The sequence below is a fragment of the Podarcis tiliguerta genome (genome assembly GCF_965153285.1).
Source record: "Podarcis tiliguerta genome assembly, chromosome: 6".
NCBI classification, from domain to species: domain Eukaryota; kingdom Metazoa; phylum Chordata; class Lepidosauria; order Squamata; family Lacertidae; genus Podarcis; species Podarcis tiliguerta.
The window spans coordinates 74,268,202-74,287,659 of record NC_139539.1 but is presented as its reverse complement, the minus strand read 5'-3'; the positions used below and the strand labels follow the sequence as shown (position 1 = coordinate 74,287,659).

Below are 19,458 nucleotides of genomic sequence, written 5' to 3'. Positions count from 1 at the left end.
CCGCGCTGCAGGCTGCTGCCCGCAAGCCTTGCACGCCGGGGGGAGTTCCCCCCCGGTGCGCAAGGCTTGCCAACACTTGCGTGAAGCACGGGGCGTCCTCCGAAGGGCGCCCCGTGTTCCGCGCTGCAGGCTGCCGCCCGCAAGCCTTGCGCGCCGGGGGGGAGTTCTCCCCCGGTGCGCAAGGCTTGCCAACACTTGCGCAAAGCACAGGGCATCCTCCGAAGGGCGCCCCGTGTTCCGCGCTGCAGGCTGCCGCCCACAAGCCTTGCGCGCCCAGGGGAACTCCCCCCGGGTGCTCAAGGCTTGCGGATAGCTTCCTGGAGCCTGGAGAGCAAGAGGTGTCGGTGCACACCGACGCCTCTCGCTCTCCAGGCTTCCGCGAAAGCCTGCATTCGCCCCATAGGACGCACACACATTTCCCCTTCATTTTTGGAGGGGAAAAAGTGCGTCCTATAGGGCGAAAAATATGGTACCTAGAAATTTGGCAGGTGGGATGGGAAGGTGGCATGGGGTGGGGAAATGGAATAGAGTATCCCAAAGGAGGGTGGCTGCCTAGCTGAACAGGAGCACTCCTGTTCAGAGATAAGGCTACACTGCAACATTTTGTTGCCGGTTGCTTTCTATCAACAAAGCCTCCACAAAGGTGCCTTTTGAGATACTAAAGGACGTGTTAATATAATGTATGACCTAATGAACAAGAGATACTACTTAAGAAAGGTCTTTTAATAGCTGAAAAATTGTTCCCCTTACAGTAACATATCAGAACCCAAGGAGCCTTGAAGAATAACATAAGTGTCCTTAGCATTCAGACTTGCTGATTAAAATTGTCTCACCCCCTCCAACCTTGATTTATCAACAGACTAAGCTGATTAAAACTTGCATTCCGAGTTACACCATTAAGGAAGGTGAAAAAACCTAACAAGCTCCTTCTAAAAATAACTTGTTTTTGCAAGTAAAATCACGGCTGCAAAATGCACAGGCTGTTACGGCTCAGTGCATTATTTGTGTAAGGTAACTTCCCTGTTGTATATTACTGAAGCATGAGAGTATAATCTGAATTTTTAAATGCACAAAACTATAGCCCACTCAAATTGCTGCATAATAGTGAACTCTACTATGTGCATTCAGCGATGACTCAAACCTTTGGGATGCTGGAATACCAGCTGAGAATTTGGAATACCAGCTGAGAATCGTTTACATTTTATTCAGTGGTGCACATTCAGTGTTGTTAGGTTACATTGGTCCTGTTTAACAGGGCTGTCTTACACATATGCGGCACAGCGCCGTCGCCCCCCCCAGGTTGCCCAGTCCTAGGCGCGCAGGAGGGCGGAGCCGCCCGTCCGCCTCAGCATCTCACTGGCTCGGTCGCCCCTGAACTCCCGGTGCAAAGCGGCGCTCCGACCAACGGGTGGGCCCTTCTCCAGACTCAGCTCTCCGGCCCCGGACTCTTGGCCTGGCGCCCCTGAGAGCCTGGGGCCCGGGTGTCCTGCATCCCTAGCGCTTATGCATAAGACGTTTAATTTGATATGTTACAAGTGCATGGTTTTCTTCCACACATGTGGAAGATGGAGTGTTTCATTCACTCAGTTCTTTCTTCAAGTGAACAAAACAATATAGTTTACCTTCTATCCCTGGCAAGCACGTACTTGGTTTGTTGAACGTTAAAACTAGCCTATTATTTCCAAGCCATTATTGTTGTTGTTACAGCAGGGTTGGTGCCTGTTTCCCCCCAAATAGCATTAAATTGGAGCATTGCCCTACCTTCCCCTTAGTATGTAAGTGTGAGCATCCAGATAACCTTATTGTCTGTTCCTTGTGTAATATATTTGGAACCCCTGCCCTTATCTTATATTTGACATTCCTCCTGAGCCCAGTAGGATTGGGTTTGTGGCACCTTACATTGACTGTGGACCAACTAGGTTCTCATGCTTCTGGCTTGGCTGTGCTACTTCTTGGTCACGGGAAAAAAGCAGCTGCACAAACAAAGCGATTTGTCAGAAATTCAGAATTTTCCTGGGAAAGTACTGTCAAGTTTGCAGCTATTTTCCCCGAGGATGAAATTTACTTTGGCATGTTTGTGTGTGTTGTTGTGTTTCCGGATCTTATAATTCTGCTTGCATCCGTTCTTGACATCCATTCCATTCTGATAAATTCCAGAAAGTCTTGCTTGTGTAGCTGCACCTTCTTTGCATTACGTGGTTGTGTTTCCATGATCTATATTGCCCTAGAAACTATTTGGCACTTACGTAATGCCACTAAACAAAAGTGTGATTTGTGGGAGTCTTAGCTTTGGAGTGGGCCTTCCATACTGCAATAGTAGGGTTTCCTAAATTTGTCATAGCCAACTGACTTCCCCTTTGGAAAGAAAACTAATTTACTCCCATAAGGAAAAGGGGAACTAAACATTACTGTTTGCTGTGATGTATACAGTTCTTTCTTTAGTATAACCTAAACAAAGCTGTGAGCTTTACATTTCATATACAGTCATACCTTGGTTTTCAAACAGCTTAGTTCTCGAACATTTTGGCTCCTGAACCCTACAAACCCGGAAGTGAGTGTTCCAGTTTTCAAACGTTCTTTTGGAAGCTGAACATCCAGCAGGGCTTCCGCGGCTTCCAATTGGCTGCAGGAGCTTCCAATTGGCTGCAGAAGCCATGCATTGGTTTGTGAAAGTATTGGAAGTTGAACGGACTTCCGGAACGGATTCTGTTCAACTTCCAACTGTACTATTATTACTAGTAGACCCAAGTGCTTTTTGAAGAGATGGGTTGAGAACCCAGATCTCTGACATAACAGAATACATGTTCATCAACATTCTATCATGGCCTCTTAAACTGAATGTGTTAACCATATGTTAACGTTTAAATCAAACCATCTTCCATAGTTTCCCTTTGTGGGGAAAGTTTCCTATTGTCATCAGCTCTTTCTATTTTTAAATAACTCAAAAACCTCTTTATTTCTTCATTGCTAACTTCTGTGACTTTTCTTTCCCTGGGATTATGTGAATGTTGTAGTGTTTAGACGCAATATAACTTTTATATACCCAATGAGTATAGCAAGAGAGTTTGACTTTAAGGTTTGATAATAAAACCAGGATCCGTAGTGGGACTAATAGCCCAAGGGGAAAGTTGTACAGAAGTTTAGTTCCATTTCTTTAATGCATCGCTTGGGGAAAGAAAATAGATTTCCTGCTGAAGAACATGAAATATATACATTATTCCTTTGTGGGAATATTTGTGGGCAGTGAAGTAACTTGAGGCCTCTGGAATCCTTGGAATTCCTGCTGAACTCTTTAAAATGTATTAAACTAGGCATTCTGTTACTGCTGCTGCTCTTTAACATCATCTGGAGAATAGCCTATTCTGTCTGGCTGAAACAAGGCATCTTTTTACCATACTGGAAAGAGGCTGCTAAGAAGTATATTATAATTATTCATTAGAAATTAATTTGCAGTGTCTATAGGACAATTCTCATTCTCTTTCTCTCTCTCTCTCTCTCCTCTCTCCCCCCCCCCCCCAGTTTTTGGCCCCCCGTCTTTGTTTTAGTCGTTCTACTCTGGATAAGCATAAGATAAAAACAATAGGTTGGCTTTGTTCCTAGTTGTTCAGCGGTGGAACAATTTTCACTCCTTCCTGCTTGCAACATTTGCGAGAATTCAGGCACCCATGTTTATTAGTACCAAGGGCATTGTACATTTATTTTGTCCAGAAACAGATAGATATTAAAACATGCACCTCACTTTGATGCTTTTCGTCAGTCACTTCATTCTCTTGTACGACAGCTCCTCAACTTATAATATTGTAAGCAGGAAAATAAGCTTCTTTTCTGTTTTGGTTTCTGAGAAGAACAAATTGTGACTGTTTCATTATCATAAACTACATCTTTAGCGTGTGCTCCTGGATCCTTGTTTCTGATAAATTATTTATTGTCAAGAAAAACATCTTAATGTTGTGAGGAATCGAGGTATATTCTGACGGAGGTGCTGGCATTCAGAAATGATTACATCACAAGGTGTTTATTGAAGTAGATCCTCTTCACAGGAGATATGTGAACTGTAAACTGAGGACAAAGGGCTGTTTTCTTATTCACCTAGTTTGAGACTGATCCTTAGACAAATACTAACAGAAATTTATTAATGTCCTTATTTAGTAGAACACTATGTTTTCTTCCCTTAACAGAAATCTGGTGAAGAAGTACTGTCCTAAACGTTCATCCAAAGATGAAGAACCCAGGTAAAATGAACATTAGTTTTCTATTATCTGTCAGGAAAAGAAATATCACAGTGTTCAATGACTCTTATTCTCTGGAAATACTTTGAACGAGGGCCTCCGCCCTAAATATTTTTACACATCTGTGTACCTTTGTGATAGGCTGGTGTGTTTTTTTTACCTCCACTTGTGTGGTAGTAAGCTCAATTTAATTCAATAGGACTTGCTTGGAAGTAGACCTAGTTAGGATTGTTCCATTAATTTCATACCAGCTTACATTAGAGTTTGGTTTTTAATGACCAAATATAAGGGTTGTCTCTGTATTCAGAAATCAGAAAGCGAAGGCATTATTAATACTTTCTGCACTGCTTTCCAAAGGATGTTGAATATTTAAGTTTTGAGATTGTGTTTAACTCTTCTGAGAATCCCTAACATTATACCCATGTAGCTTTGCTGTGAATTCTAAGACTTGGTTCTCACACACCAGCAGATGAGGAAGTAAATTAGACTCTGGGCTGTACCACATATTTTAGGTAGGAAGTAATGGTTGAATGCTCTACCATACAAAAGAAATTACATGTGCAGAAAACTGGCATATTGGGAAGAATGCTAGAATTCTTCTCCCTTGGCATCTAGTTTTCTTTATGGAGTTAATCAGTAGTATTCCGCATTACTATTCTTCATGAGTAGCCCCATTGAAGTTAATGGACATGGCTAACTTAGGTTGAGAAATTTCAGCGGATCTGGTCTAAGTAGGACTTAGTTCAATATCACCAAGTGTTTCATAGGGAGAATCGCCACACCACACAATCTCCCATCCGGTATCTGAAATAGGTAAAGCCCAGAAGTCGTTTTATCTCCTCATTTTTGCTGTTTTGCCAACTAGACCTGAATTCATTATTTTAGCAATGTTCTTTTTGTTGCATTTCTAGACACCAGCCATGGCACATTAATTTTCTTTAGCTCAAAGCCAAACTTAAGTATGGTGACACTTTGCAGTGTCAGCGCTCCCTGATTAAAAGGCGGTGAGTTGAGTGCTACAAAGTGTTGTTTTATTTTTGGAAAAGGTTCCTTTGTGAAGCTGTACATTGAAAACTTCTATAGAGGAACGCTGCAAAGCTGTATGTCCTTGTCAGTCTTGGCTTGTTGGGTGGGGTAACTTTCTCTCTATTCTGTACTTTATATAGTTAACCGTCTTTCAGCATAGTATAAGGGAGAAAATAGCAAACACTCACCACCACCAACCTACTAACATTGATTGCTTGGCCATCCTTAACACGGGGGGGGGGGGGTGAAATTTAGGCTATTCCATTATTACCAGTGTGGACAGCACAGGATGCATCAATTTTTTTTCAGATGCCCTGGTCAGAGATTGTTCAAGGCTGATTTTACAATTGAAGTCCATCATTGAAGGAATATGGTATTCACTGGCTTACAAGAGACCAAATTTGGTCATCTAGCCCAAAATCCAATTATTGATGAGATTTAAGTTTCATCAGCCAAACACTATTTCTCATGGAAGATCATTTTGAGCCCCTCTGCTTCATTTTATCCTTTTTTTAGAAGAACAAAACAAAACACAAACCTAGATGACAGGACTTCCAGAAGCTGATATGGAGCTCAAGACCTGAACGTTTAAAAGAGATGGCAAACATTCCACAGGCTTATGAGGTCTTATACAAAAATTAAAAAAAATACAGTGACATGTTTGTTTGTTTCTCCCTTCCATACACATTTTCTCCCCTTATTTTTTCCTCCTCCTTCCCACCCTGCTCCCCCCTTTGTTTTAGTGCCAGCAATAGTGTGGCACCCTTCCCCTCCAACCAAAGAGGTGAGCAGGCAAACAGGCAGCTGTCTTCAGAGCTGGTAGCAAACTTGTTCAGTAGATCCATCCATCGGGGTGCATAGGAGTGGCATGGTTGGCATGTTCCACCCTCAAGATCAAGCAAAATCATCTCTGCAACAAGTTCAGCTTCCCAAGCCTAGGAAGTTAAGTCCTTTCCTAGGCTCAGTCCTCCTTCCATTTCGCATCTTAGGAGATACCACTATACTGCAGGGCTTTCCAGGTAGTGTTCTTTATTCTTTTCTACCTTTTGAAATCTGTTTTCATTTAAAAAAACAACCAATGTGCGTGAAGAGAAGTTTATTTGGGGCATCTCCACTGTACATCTTTCTGCAACTCGTTTTATCAAGGTTGTACCCCATGCTAACTGTGACATGTTTTATGGTCCATTTATGGAACAAAAGCTGTAACTTCCGGATAAATAGAAACGTGACATTTGTTTCCCTCCTTCTTCTTCACTGTGTATTGCCAGGTTTACCTCATGTATAGCCTTTTATAATATCCTTAACGAGTTAAACGACTACGCGGGACAGAGAGAAGTGGTAGCAGAAGAACTGGGACATAGGGTATATGGAGAACTGATGAGATATTCCCATGAACTCAAAACAGAAAGGAAAATGGTAAATCACGAGGGGTTCGCGATTGTAGAATTTATGCGATTATTCTTTTCACTGTTATCAAGGTCTCGTCTGTTGGACCAGCTCTTCTTCGGTGTAGTAGTGGCGCACAAATTTGAGTTGCATGGTTTTTTCCATACTTCTGTGACAAGAGAAGAGTGTACCACAAAAGCACGCATGCTTCTGAACAGAATGAAAGGCCCCCCAATTTAATAAAGCATTGCTTGCTATGTTATCTTTTAGAATGTTAGTGTTTGTGCAGTGCATTCCTCCAGGTGCCTGCTTAGAAGCCAGTCACACTGCAGCGCATTAAGGAATAATGGCTTGTCTCTTACTCGGGTGTGTTTTAGGATTGCAGCCTTTTTTTATACTTCGATTGTATGCCTCCTCAGGTGTTATGGAGAGTCGGAATACAAACGACTGAAATAAATAACTTTGTGGTTTTGATTCTGTGGACATTTGTTGTCTGTTGTAAAGGCATTTAAAGTACAGTCGTACCTTGGTTCTGGAACGCCTTGCGACTTGAACGTTTTGGCTCCCGAATGCCGCAAACCCGGAAGTGAATATTGCGGTTTGCAAACCTTTTTTGGAAGCCGAACATCCGACGCAGCTTCCGCGGCTTCCGATTGAGTGCAGGAAGCTCCTGCAGCCAATCAGAAGCTGCGCCTTGGTTTTTGAACCTTTCTGGAAGTTGAACGGACTTCCAGAACGGATTCCGGTTGAGAACCAAGCTACGACTGTATCTTTTAATTCTCACACATTGGTCTGAGCATTAAAACATGCGTGTCACAGCCCAGAGCCATGCATTTAAGGGAGCCGCACGCATTCGCTGGTCTTTGCCACTGTACACCAAGTTATTTTTATTCAGATTATAAAGTCATGAGCCTGGGCCCTTGTAGATTTGAATGTTGCTGTCTGGTGCTTAGAAAATTTTAGGTGCTTTTAGAATAAAACGCTAACTAATGATACTGTTATGAAGGTGCTGTTGAGTTTTAATAGCTTGACTCCATCAGGCACAGGAGATGCGGTATCAAAAACTAAAAGACAAAACCCCGACTGCACTCATGGTGCAGTTTCCTTGTGCACATTTATGATGTCACCATAGAAATAGGGTAATATTTTCAAGTAGAACTGATGTCTGTCCAATTGTTTCACTTTAACAAAATGGGTGGAAATCCAGTTCCTTCTGCTGTATTTAAGTAGATTGGAGAGCTGTGGAAAGTGTGGAACGTTTTTCTGTTGGAGGAAGCAATGTGCATTTGCTGAAACAGATTTGTTTCCTCCATGCAGTAGTGAGGAGGAAATGAACAGACCCAAGTAGCTTTACTTTGAGGTGCAAACTAGGCCACTGTTGTTGTTCGGGTTTCTTTAGTACACGCAAGTAAAAGACTGTAAATGCCATATCAGTTTTTGAAAGAAAAAGAAATTAAAACCCTCTTGTTCGTAATTTCGCAGCACCTTCAAGAGGGTAGAAAGGCTCAGCAGTATCTGGACATGTGTTGGAAGCAGATGGATAATGTAAGTTTTCTTCTCTCTTCTCGCCCCTATCTTTTCCTGATTACTTTTAGGATTACAAAGTTTGGTGGGCAATTGTTAAAGAAATTAACTGAAGATTAGCTTTGTTATCTTTGTTAAATAGACCAGATAGATTGCTGTGTTTGCAGGGATCATAACAGCTCATAACTTCTCAGTGTGCAACCTATTGCGCAATTCAGTGTGCAGTTCAACAGGAATTCTGCCTTGAAGGATTTACAGACTTCAGCTATGTCAGAATTTGTTGAAAATGCCTCCCAGCTCTATGATTCTTAACACGGTTGCTGAACTCAGCCCCCAGCACAGTAGAATGGCAGATCTAAATATATGTTGCTATCGGGATCTTTTAAAAACAAGTGAGGATTTTGCAAGCGCCTTTTATTAGGCTTGAATTATAGCTTCAGTTTTTGTTTACTTTTTTTGTTTGGCTTTGCATAAAAATCAAAATGAACTACGCAAGACAAAACCTCGCTTTCGTTTAAAAGTTGTCAGTCATAGTATACTAATACAAATTAGTGGGATTGCACCATATTAAATAGTTGAGTAAGAGCAAGTATATGAGTGTTTATGTGGGTATACACATGTGAACTTTAGCATGTCTTTTTATAGTATTTTGTAAAAAATAATAATAACATGATGATGTTACCATTGCAGAGTAAAAAGAAGTTTGAGAGAGAGTGCAGAGAAGCAGAAAAAGCACAGCAATGTTTTGAGAGACTGGACAATGATACTAATGCCACTAAAGCAGATGTTGAAAAGGTAAATATTATTATTATTATTATTATTATTTATTATTATTCCTATAACAGTATTTGCATTTTTTCAAATAATACTATATTTTTAAAACTTAATGTGCCAACCCAAGGGGACAGTGAATCAATGGCTGCATTCAGATATCATGTTTTGTTATTCTCCAAAGGTTCGGAGGATCAGGAACAAATTCTGTGTGTACGTGTCCCAACACCACCACCTTCATAGGGCCTAGTTTATTAGAACGGTTTCTCATTTGATCAAGTCACGGTTTGCTGTTACATCTGAATTGCCAGAGTGTGGTTTGTGCAATCTCTTCAAACCAGAATCGCAAGCCACAGTTTGCTCTTGGTTGCCGTTCTGTTTCGGAGGGTTTGCCAAAGCCATAGTTTGCCGATTCAGAAGTAGCAGAGAACTGTGGCTTGATCGACCAGGACGTTTTGTCCAGTGGAAGTTGCAGTTTTCTGGATGGTATCATCTTGGTTACCACTGGTGAAAAGAAAACTTTAGTGGCTGAAATAGGAACTTTCAGCAATATGGGGTTGTGTGCTATGTTTGTTGTCACTTGAAATGAATGGAATTGTACAAGGTAATGTTGGTGAGACAGTCACATATTGTCTCTCTTTCTATATGTGTAAATGGCAGCTCCTTATTTTTGGTCATTTTAAAATGTTTTGTTTGAGAATAGCATGGAGACATGTACATGCCTAGCTTAAAAATTCAGATGCTTTTCTCTAAATAAGAACAAGCTACTACAAATGTTTTGGAGTGGTTATGAATGTTTATAAAGAGAAGTTTATACACCTTAGGTTGTATTCAAAGTCCTGTGGTTCTTCCAATCCACTGAAGCAGATTTGGGTACAACACGGGGCATACACAGGGGAACAAAAGGTGGAAAAGTCATTCCGCTCATGCATTTATTTAGTTGAATACTGTCTACTGACCCTGCAAATGCTAATGTAAGGTAAAGGACACAAGGGCATCTCCAGGGCTCATGAAAGGTGATGGCATTTCACTTACAATGACCATGTTGCTAAGTAAGATTTTGTTTAAGCAGAAGACTTCTAGAAAACGCTGTCATTGAACTGTCTCTTATTAGGCAAAGCAGCAATTAAATCTCCGTACACACATGGCTGATGAGAACAAAAATGAATATGCTGCCCAGCTGCAAAATTTCAATGGTGAACAGCACAAGCATTTCTACATTGTCATTCCTCAAATCTATAAGGTGAGCTTTAGATCTAAATTTTGTTTCAATCTTTATTTATTGCATTCTACTGGGTGCCCAAAGTACTTTACAATTTTAAATATATGGAGGGGAAAACATTATTTAAACTGCTAAAAGTGTGACAGTGACTTCTAAGCTCATTCCCACTGCTGCTCATCACATGATTTCTAGGCGCAGGTCAGAAATGTTTTCCTTTTGTTCCTTCGCTTTCCCCAGGAAAACCCACTGTTTAGTGCTGAATCAAAACAAACATCAGTCTGAAGAAAACTCAATTGACGTTTGTTCCCATTCAGTGCTAAACAGCCACTTTTCCTGGGGAAAGTGGCAGGAAAAACCTTTTGGACCCATGCTTAGATTTGAGATGGTTTGAGAACACTTCTGTAAACATAAAAATTATAAATGTTTTATCAGCACCTTACATAGTTCTGCTTTAATCCTCCACTGTTAATTTACATTAAACTATGGTTATACAATATTTGAAAAGATATTTACAGTAGCATATCATCTGTCTTGCTTCCTGACATTCCCTGTTGTTTTAAAATGAAGTAGATTATTGATTTCCATTCATTTTCTGCTCCTGTATACTTATTTTTAACTTTGCAGTATTCAGTTGCTCCCACAACTCCCTGGTTCTAATTTCCTTGGCACTTAAAATTCTTGCCATTGCTAAAATACGTAGTACTTTTGTTCAGTATATTTGTGGAACAAAGCAACCATGCAGATAAGGGTTGAGATGGTGAGGGGAAAGAAAAAAGAAAATAAATCCTTTAAGTTACTATAGTCCCAAAATCATTCACCTTCTGGTACTTCCACTGCAAATGATGAATATCGCCTTTTCTTTCTACATAAAACTAGCAATTACTTTCTCTGGTTTTCTTCATCATTTTGCACTTCCATGGTGACTGTGGCCATATTATCATTATACACCTTTAGACGCCAGGCAAAAACGTTCCTTTTTAACCCGGCCTTTGGTTGATCTTATTGACATCCAACACCCTTTTAGAATGTGGCTTTTGGAGGTGGGGGTTATTGGGTTATTGCTTTTGGTTTGATTTTATATGTTGTGGTCTTGTGGTGAACTGCCCTGAAACCTCTGGGTATGTTGTTGTTGTTTAGTCGTTTAATTGTGTCCGACTCTTCGTGACCCCATGGACCAGAGCAAACCAGGCACTCCTGTCTTCCACTGCCTCCCACAGTTTAGTCAAACTCATGCTGGTAGCTTTGAGAACACTAACCAACCATCTCGTCCTCTGTCGTCCCCTTCTCCTTGTGCCCTCCATCTTTCCCAACATCAGGGTCTTTTCCAGGGGGTCTTCTCTTCTCATGAGGTGACCAAAGTATTGGAGCCTCAGCTTCTGGATCTGTCCTTCCAGTGAGCACTCAGGGCTGATTTCCTTAAGAATGGATAGGTTTGATCTTCTTGCAGTCCATGGGACTCTCAAGAGTCTCCTCCAGCACCATAATTCAAAAGCATCAATTCTTCGGCGATCAGCCTTCTTTATGGTCCAGCTCTCACATCCATACGGTGGTGTATAAGTTGAGTAAATAATAGTGGCATAGATTGCAGCTATGGAGAATGTTACCCAAAACAAGTAAGCAAACAAAAAACAATGCATACATCATCTGGCCCATACATCTCTAAGCATGTATCATTGTTTTTTAAAATGAGCTCGTATGTTTTGTGGAACTTGTGTTCCTTTTAAAAGCAAAAAAGCCTTCACAGCTACCTTTTTGCAAGCCAAAGTTTCTCATTCCTTATATTAATTTTTTAACTCGGTTTCCCTCTGTTTATCCTTCGCTTACGTTGCAATCTGTTCGAGGTTGTTCTCATTTGATGAACCAATAGAAAAACTGTTTGTATTAATCTGCACCCAGCCTGATATATGCCACTTACCCAAACATTGAACTCCCCTAGTTGTGTCCCATATTATACATTCCTTCACTAATATTATGCTAAAGGGGAAATTTCTGATGCTAGCACTTCTTTTTAAATCTATCCCAGGTTTTTAAACATGTGCCAATAACATAATTGTATCTGGGTTTTTTCCTAGTACTTCCATTCATAATAAATTCTTTACTGTGGTATTCATTGCTGTTTCTTCCATTGGTCTATATAATAAGAGTTTTTGTTCCTAAACAAAAGGACTCCAGCTCTACAATAGCTCCATTAAATCCCCCTCTTTCTATGCCTTACAGCTTACATTTTTAGGTTCCTTAGCTCTTTTTAACATTCCATATAAATACATTGTTTCTGCCATTCTTGAATAATTTGGCCTGAGATTTTGGAGCAGGAAATTTTGGCAGTGCGCAGACTTTTATTGTGTTGGTTCTCCCCAATAAAGACAGTTTCAGGTTTTCCCCATCTTCATATCTGTTTCATTAGCATTATGTAATTAAGTTCACACAGATCCTCTAGATGTTTTCTTTAGCATTGGGTTATTGGCAAGGGAAGTATAATGTTTGCTGAGGGGCACCTACACCCTTGTGCAAATTAATTGAAACAAACAATGTAGTTTACTGTACAAAACTCACATATACATACATTAGTAACGGATATGACCTCCGCTATTTTTAAGCAGCATTTGAACATGGTTTTGTTGGGATACTGCCAGGGAGACAAAGTCCATCATGACTCCACGTCGTCTCCGGACGTCCATCGATCTCCCGTAGACACACAGTATCAGCAATTAGCGACACGAGCTCCAGAAATAGCTTGCCACATTCCAGAGCCATGCACGCTCTATCAGCAGATAATGCACAGCGAAAGATGCACTCAGGAGAGCATTATTTACAAGTTTATTTTTGCGTTGATCAGAACAAACAAAAACATGACTGCCTGCTTCAGTGTTCCGGCAGAGAGGGTGAGAAATGAAAGCAAAGACACAACATAAACATCCTGTGAAACAGGAAATACGCAGGCTGTGACACAAACGTCCTGCTCCCTTTTAAGGTGGAACGGAAATATCCTAACAGGTTTGGCATGGAGTCTACTAGTTTCGAACAGTCACTGTTGATTTTCAGATCTCTGTACCACACTTGAATCAGAGCCTGAATGAGCTTCTCCATAGTCATACAGTCTGCAGCACGGAGGCGACTTTTGCATATAGCCCACAAATTTCTCAATTGGATTTACATCTGGGGAATTCCCTGGCCAATCAAATACCTGTATTTGCTGCTCTGTCATGAATTTCTTCACCACTTTCGATGTGTGACAGGGGGCTAGGTCCTGCTGCAGTATCCCAGTATCGTCAGGATACCTCTTCTCCAGCTCTGGAATAACTCTCTTTCGTAGAACCTCAATATATTGTGGCGAGCGCGTCATTCCTTCTATTGGCTGCAGGCTTCCGACACCATAATGATCAACTGATTTTTCGTGTTTGTTTTAAGTATAAGTACAGGATTACAAGTAAGATAGAAAACATCCTTTGTTTCAATTAATTTGCACAAGGGCATCAAGATGGGGCATCAAGTGGCTGAAAGAAGTTACCTCTTCTGAGCTCCCCCCCCCCCAAAAAAAAAAACAACAGCTCTGAGTAGCTACGTCAATGTGCTCTCACACCTGGTGGTTCTGTTGTTAAATGCCAGGTTAGAGAACGATATTCCTTGCCAAGAAACCTATTTGTCTGGCAGCCAGATGTGAGCTACAACTCCTCATGTTGGGCAAGAGAGACAGGACTGCTTGTGGTGGTCTTGCAAGACTTCAGGGACCATACTTGGTCCGCCTCAACTGCTCTAGCTCAGCACTTCATGGTCACCGTGACAAACATGGAGCTGTCTCAATATATTGTGGGGCCAACACATATAAGTCATCCCCTCAGTCTGGTTTTTGCAATGGAGCAGATGAGGTAGCTGTCAGGGGAAAGTGTGCATAGGATTGCAGCCTCTGGTTTCTTTCTGAGGTTCTTAACCACATCCCCCAATTATTTTGGGTTTTTTCTTCATCTTGTTTAATACAATACCGACAAGCCATTGCAAATGAACAAAATTCCACTGGAAGGCTATCGTAACATTTACAAGGAAATACTCTGAAGGAAAATCATGTTTGCTTCATAAACATGAGCAAATTTTCAACAAAATATTTGTTACAAGATAATATAGAAGCTGCAGCAGTAAAGTCTGCATTCCGTACATGTAAAAACGAGTCTTTTATTTATGATGTAAAATGAATCTTCTATAGATGACAGGTAGTTAAAACAACATAAAACATTTATAAACAATAGTTTTTCTCAAGCATAAAACGAAATAAGTAAATGAATGAATCTATTACTAACTCACTATGAAACTGAAAGTGGAATCTTTTCATTGCCTTGCAGATGCTAAAGAGGGAAGGGAGCCCTGGTCTTATTTTCCTAACAGGAAACCGTGGTTAGGTTAACCTAACCATGGGTTCAGTTAAAATGAACTTTGGTACACTCCTATGTCACACCAAGCCTAGGTAAAGGTTCTTTATTAAATGATCTGGTACAGGAAAGCAAACTCAGCAAATTGGTGATGCTTTAAACAAAATTGGGAGGAAATGTAGCCCAAATATACAAGTATCTGTATAGTACTGTGTTGTCATAAGAATACTCAGGCTTTTTCTTTATAATTGTAGCATCTTCAGGAAATGGATGAACGAAGAACCATCAAACTTAGCGAATGTTATAAGGGGTTTGCAGATTCTGAGCGCAGAGTTATCCCAATAGTCTCGAAATGTTTAGAAGGAATGACTGCTGCGGCAAAATCGGTTGATGAACGCAGGGTAAGTTGACTTTATTTTGTAGGATTCAGATTATCAGTGTAGAACTCATTGCTTTGGAAGTAAATCTAACTAATTGTGGGTCTGCTCATGTCCTACCACAACTAGGCAAGGAATTAGGCTGATCAAGCCTATGGAACTTGTGTTCCATGAAGCCAAACCAACAGAGGGTTTATCAAGTCTCTTGCGTGCCATAACTCTCTGGCAGACAGCTTTGTTGGGTCATGAGACCTAGTGCAAGTAATTGTGGAAAGGAGTCTGTGTTTTATTCAGACTTTTTTTTTTTTTTTACCCATTCTCTCTTTAACCTCTCTCCCTCTTCCTCTTATTAATTTATGATGCCCGAATAATAGATTACTTTATTGATTATAGATTATAGATTACTGTTGATTATACAAGTCTGTTCTTGCAGACTTTGTTGTTAATCTTGAGATGAAATTTCTTCAGCGGTCTGAGTAATCCCAGGGTTTGGGACTTCACTTTGGCAGCTTATGCATTTCCTGGATGGAGGTACAGTGGTGCCTCGGGTTTCAAACACCTCAGGTTACAAACACTTCGGTTTACAGACTCCGCTAACCCAGAAATAGTACCTCGGGTTAAGAACTTTACCTCAGGATGAGAACAGAAATCACATGCTGGCAGCACGGCGGCAGCGGGAGGCCCCGTTAGCTAAAGTGGTACCTCAGGTTAAGAATGGACCTCCGGAATGAATTAAGTTCGTAACCAGGGGTACCACTGATGGGATGTGGAGGAGCGGGATGCTCAGGGCACAAGCCTTGTTTGTTCTCTCTGCAAATGCCCTGTAAATGCCCTGTAGATGGTAGTCTGCAATTTCCCCTCTGTAAACGGACTTAATTCTTTCTGGAAGATCAGTAATTTCTCCTGCTGTTTTAAGTTACTCACTTTTCATTTGCTGCATTGGTAATAATATCATTTCAGTTAAGCCATCCGCTCTCTTGAGTAATCATTTTTTTAAAATAAACATTGCTTCTCTCCCATCAAGGACTCTCAAATAGTAATAGACTCCTTCAAGTCTGGTTTTGAACCTCCTGGAGACTTTCCATTTGAAGATTACAGTCAGCACATTTACAGGACTGTTTCTGACGGAACAATCAGTACACCAAAGCAAGAAGTGGTGAAAATCGATGCAAAAACCACCGTGGGCAAGGCGAAGGGCAAGCTGTGGCTTTTTGGAAAGAAACCAAAGGTACAACTTTAAAAATATATTTCACATGAGAACGCACTCAGGATTTGTGGTTAAGGGATCAAATGTAGACCTTTGGATCAAAATAATGTCGTTTTGACCTTTATATAATTTTGAAAGACAGTTTGCATTGCCCCAACTGTCCATTTAGGAACTTGGTTTTGGTATTATATGTCTGTTTTGCTCCACCTCAGCTATAGTATTCTAGCAGCACAGGAAACCAGTACAACTGGGGTAGCAAAATGCCGCACAGTAACTTAGCTGCTGGCTTTGCTGGAGCAATTACAGCAGTAGTTTGTTACCAGGAGTTTGCAGGAACTGCAAACTCCTGGTAACATGTTCCACCAATACTCAAGCGCAGGTCTTGCGAAGGAGCCTGCTGCAACTATTTTGACCAGTAATAGCATCCTCTGTGGCTTGTGTATCCTCTGTATATGTTGGAGTTTTGCTATTGTGTTGAAACTGGAGGGAGATCAGATCAGTTGATTCTGATGGGTGTGTCAATCATCTCTTTAATATCAGAGATTCAGCCGCCTTCTGGCTGTGGTCCATTTAATTGTTTTAGGTACTGGAGGAACTTGCATCCTGCCTGTAATGTGCAATTTTAGAAACTGATGTTTCCGTTCAAAGTGCATGGCTTTGGCAGGTCAGTTTAAAGATATTCAAAGGCACTTGAAGGTTAAAGCAAAGCAGGTGATATATTGCTTTGGACATAATGAAAGAATAATGATGTGAAGGCAAATTGCACCTTACCTTTGCAGAAATTTTTAGTATAGAGAGCAACAAATAACATAAGCAATATTCTTTTTTAAAAACAACACTAATTAAAATTTCATGCAGTGTGTGAAAAAATTGTGTAGAACACATGAGAACGGAATAACCTTCCTTTTCCAGCTGTGCAGTACATCTCCATTACCTTATGAATGACATTCCTTAAGTCTTCCTTTCTGCCCATACGATTTGAGGATATAAGAATTTTAACATTAGAACACTTAGAATAAATTTTACTAGGGTGCTTTTTTTTTTTTTTGTAGGGGATATGTTTTTATTCTTTCAAAAAGTTCCTAGATGTAAAACAAATAAATCTAAAGCCTGTTCTCTTTCAGCAATGTGTGTTATCTGAAGGGTGGTTCTTGGTGTTGTTTCGAAACTCGCATGTAAAAGGACATTTTAAACCATTTTAACATCGTAACTAAATATTCTCCCTCTCTTACTTTTTAATTTTCTTACTGTGTTGTATGTTTCTGATGGTGAAAACAGCAGAGAGCCTTGTGACACCTTAAAGACCCAACACATTTGTTATGTCATCAGCTTTCTGATTATAATATCTGATGGTGGTTGTTATGGGGTGGGGGGAGGGTGGCTGGGACCGATGGTCTGCTTCTGTATTGAAAAGGGTGGGGGGGAGACAGAATTTTCAGTTCAATGTTTGCCTTATCTGTTCCTTTCTTTATTTCCGCATCAGCCGCAGTCCCCTCCCCTTACCCCTACTAGTTTATACACGTCCAGTACTTCTAATGGTTCCCAGTATCCCTTATGCTCGATTGAACAAGTCCATTATTGCATGAGTGAGATAAAAACAGGGAAGCCCAGAATTTCTTCTTTCAGAAGCCTCAAAAGAGGGGTAAGTTTTATGACGGGTTTTAGGTGCATGATAGTGCTATGAGCAGTGTGCTTGTGGTGTGTGGCTTTTCCCAGTCTTCTCCACCCTCATCATAAGGCTGAAGATCCTATCAGAGGTCATTGTGCTTTGTAGCTCCTTGTTCAGAATAGCTGGCTCTTCGAAGGGTGCTGGGTCTGTGTTCTCACAATTTTCTCATTCGCAGCCATGAGTGGGTTTAATGCATAATATGTTCGGGGGAAGGAGAAGCCAGGCCATTTTAAAGAACAGAACAATAATTAGTTTGCTCTTTTTTCTAATGATAATAATAATAATTTTATTATTTACACCCCTCCCATCTGTCAGGGTTTCCCCAGCCACTCTGGGTGGCTTACAGCTTGTCTAAAAACATCAAGTGTTAAAAGCCTCCTGATATAGGGCTGCCTTCTAACATCGGTACGTGGATTTCATCAACACATTGTCAATTTATTTGCAAGCTGCCAATTCCAGAAAAAGCACACACTGTAAGAGCAGCTTACAATTGGAATGAAGAGCAACAGCGTATCACAAAATCAGCATTCGCTGTCACAGTTTCATAATGATAGTGATAATTAACACTACCTAGCAAATATATCGGTGTCAGTTTTAATCTTTTTTTAAACCAGAAATAATAATAATAAAAAAAAAAATAACAAAAAGCATATACAGACCACAAATGTAACAGCGTTATTCCTCTCTCAGCAAAACCAGTAAGGGGCCAGATGAACTTTGAAAAGTTTCATTCTGTTCCTAAATGCCACAGCCATTAACTGCTAAATCCACTAAAAGGTAGCTCGGACCTTTTGAAATTTCTAGAATATTTGTTCTTTCTTGTAGTGCGTGCAGCAGAGCTCAGGCGCAAGGCAGAACCACAGGGTTATTTTTCCTTATCTTTTATGAACTGGCCCCCTAGTGGGCATTTGAGTTCAGTTCTTTCCTAGTCGACATTGTGCACATGCACCCACTGACAATGCCCCATTATCAGAGCATATGGGTTGGGTTTTTTTTAAAAAAGGATGTTAGTAAATGGCTCAAGTTGTTAATTTAACCAGTATGTTAAGGCATCTTCTGCGAGTCTCTGCAGGCCGTTTCGTCTCGTAGATGACAGATTGCATCGGCCGACTTAAAACACAGTTTATTGGGGAAAGTATTTCAGAAAAGTAAGCCAGTTTAACATATACCTAAAATGTTTTTTAAAAAAAATTATTTCAATGTAGTATGATTTTTCATGCAATGTACTTTGACTCAAAACATTTAATTTAGATTTGTTTTCTTGGGGGCTTTGGGTGGTTTTCGTTGGTTTTGTTTTTGGTTAAACTGCATTCCATTCCTGGATAACTGCTAAATGCCACTTTTTGAGAAGAATCAAGGAAGTATACTTAACTAATTTATACTGGCATATTCTGCAAAGTAGCATTTGTTCTAGGGATCAAGTGACTGCCAAACATTGATGATTATGTCATGATAAATGAACCAGCAGTAACTCCTTAGGTCTATAAAATACAGTCTTTTGTATATGAGAAATTGGGGGGTTTTTTTTGGCTGTTGATAACCAGAAGCTGAATGCATTTGCCAATATACAAATATGCCAATATAAATTATAATTAGGAAAAATCACACCAATTTGATTGCAGTTTAATACTTTATACCAGTCTTAGCTGGGGCATGTTGTTCTAGAGAAGCAGATCATAGTCCATA

General features: G+C 40.5%; 1 protein-coding gene across 5 annotated transcripts in view; it reads left to right on the top strand.

Annotated features, from left to right (window-relative positions):
- FNBP1L (formin binding protein 1 like) overlaps positions 1-19,458 on the top strand; it is a 75,267-nt gene that overhangs the window by 36,818 nt on the left and 18,991 nt on the right. For 2 of the 5 annotated variants that reach the window (XM_083444945.1, XM_083444944.1), the window contains exons 1-8: positions 4,179-4,232; positions 5,775-6,274; positions 6,524-6,671; positions 8,124-8,186; positions 8,856-8,960; positions 10,051-10,179; positions 14,774-14,920; positions 15,921-16,124. In XM_083444945.1, coding sequence (XP_083301071.1) covers positions 6,633-6,671; positions 8,124-8,186; positions 8,856-8,960; positions 10,051-10,179; positions 14,774-14,920; positions 15,921-16,124 — 687 coding nt within the window. In that variant the 5' untranslated portion in view covers positions 4,179-4,232; positions 5,775-6,274; positions 6,524-6,632. Of the gene's footprint in view, positions 1-4,178; positions 4,233-5,774; positions 6,275-6,523; positions 6,672-8,123; positions 8,187-8,855; positions 8,961-10,050; positions 10,180-14,773; positions 14,921-15,920; positions 16,125-17,586; positions 17,746-19,458 lie in introns of those variants that run through there. The other 3 variants (XM_083444943.1, XM_083444942.1, XM_083444946.1) reach the window with 2 other exon arrangements.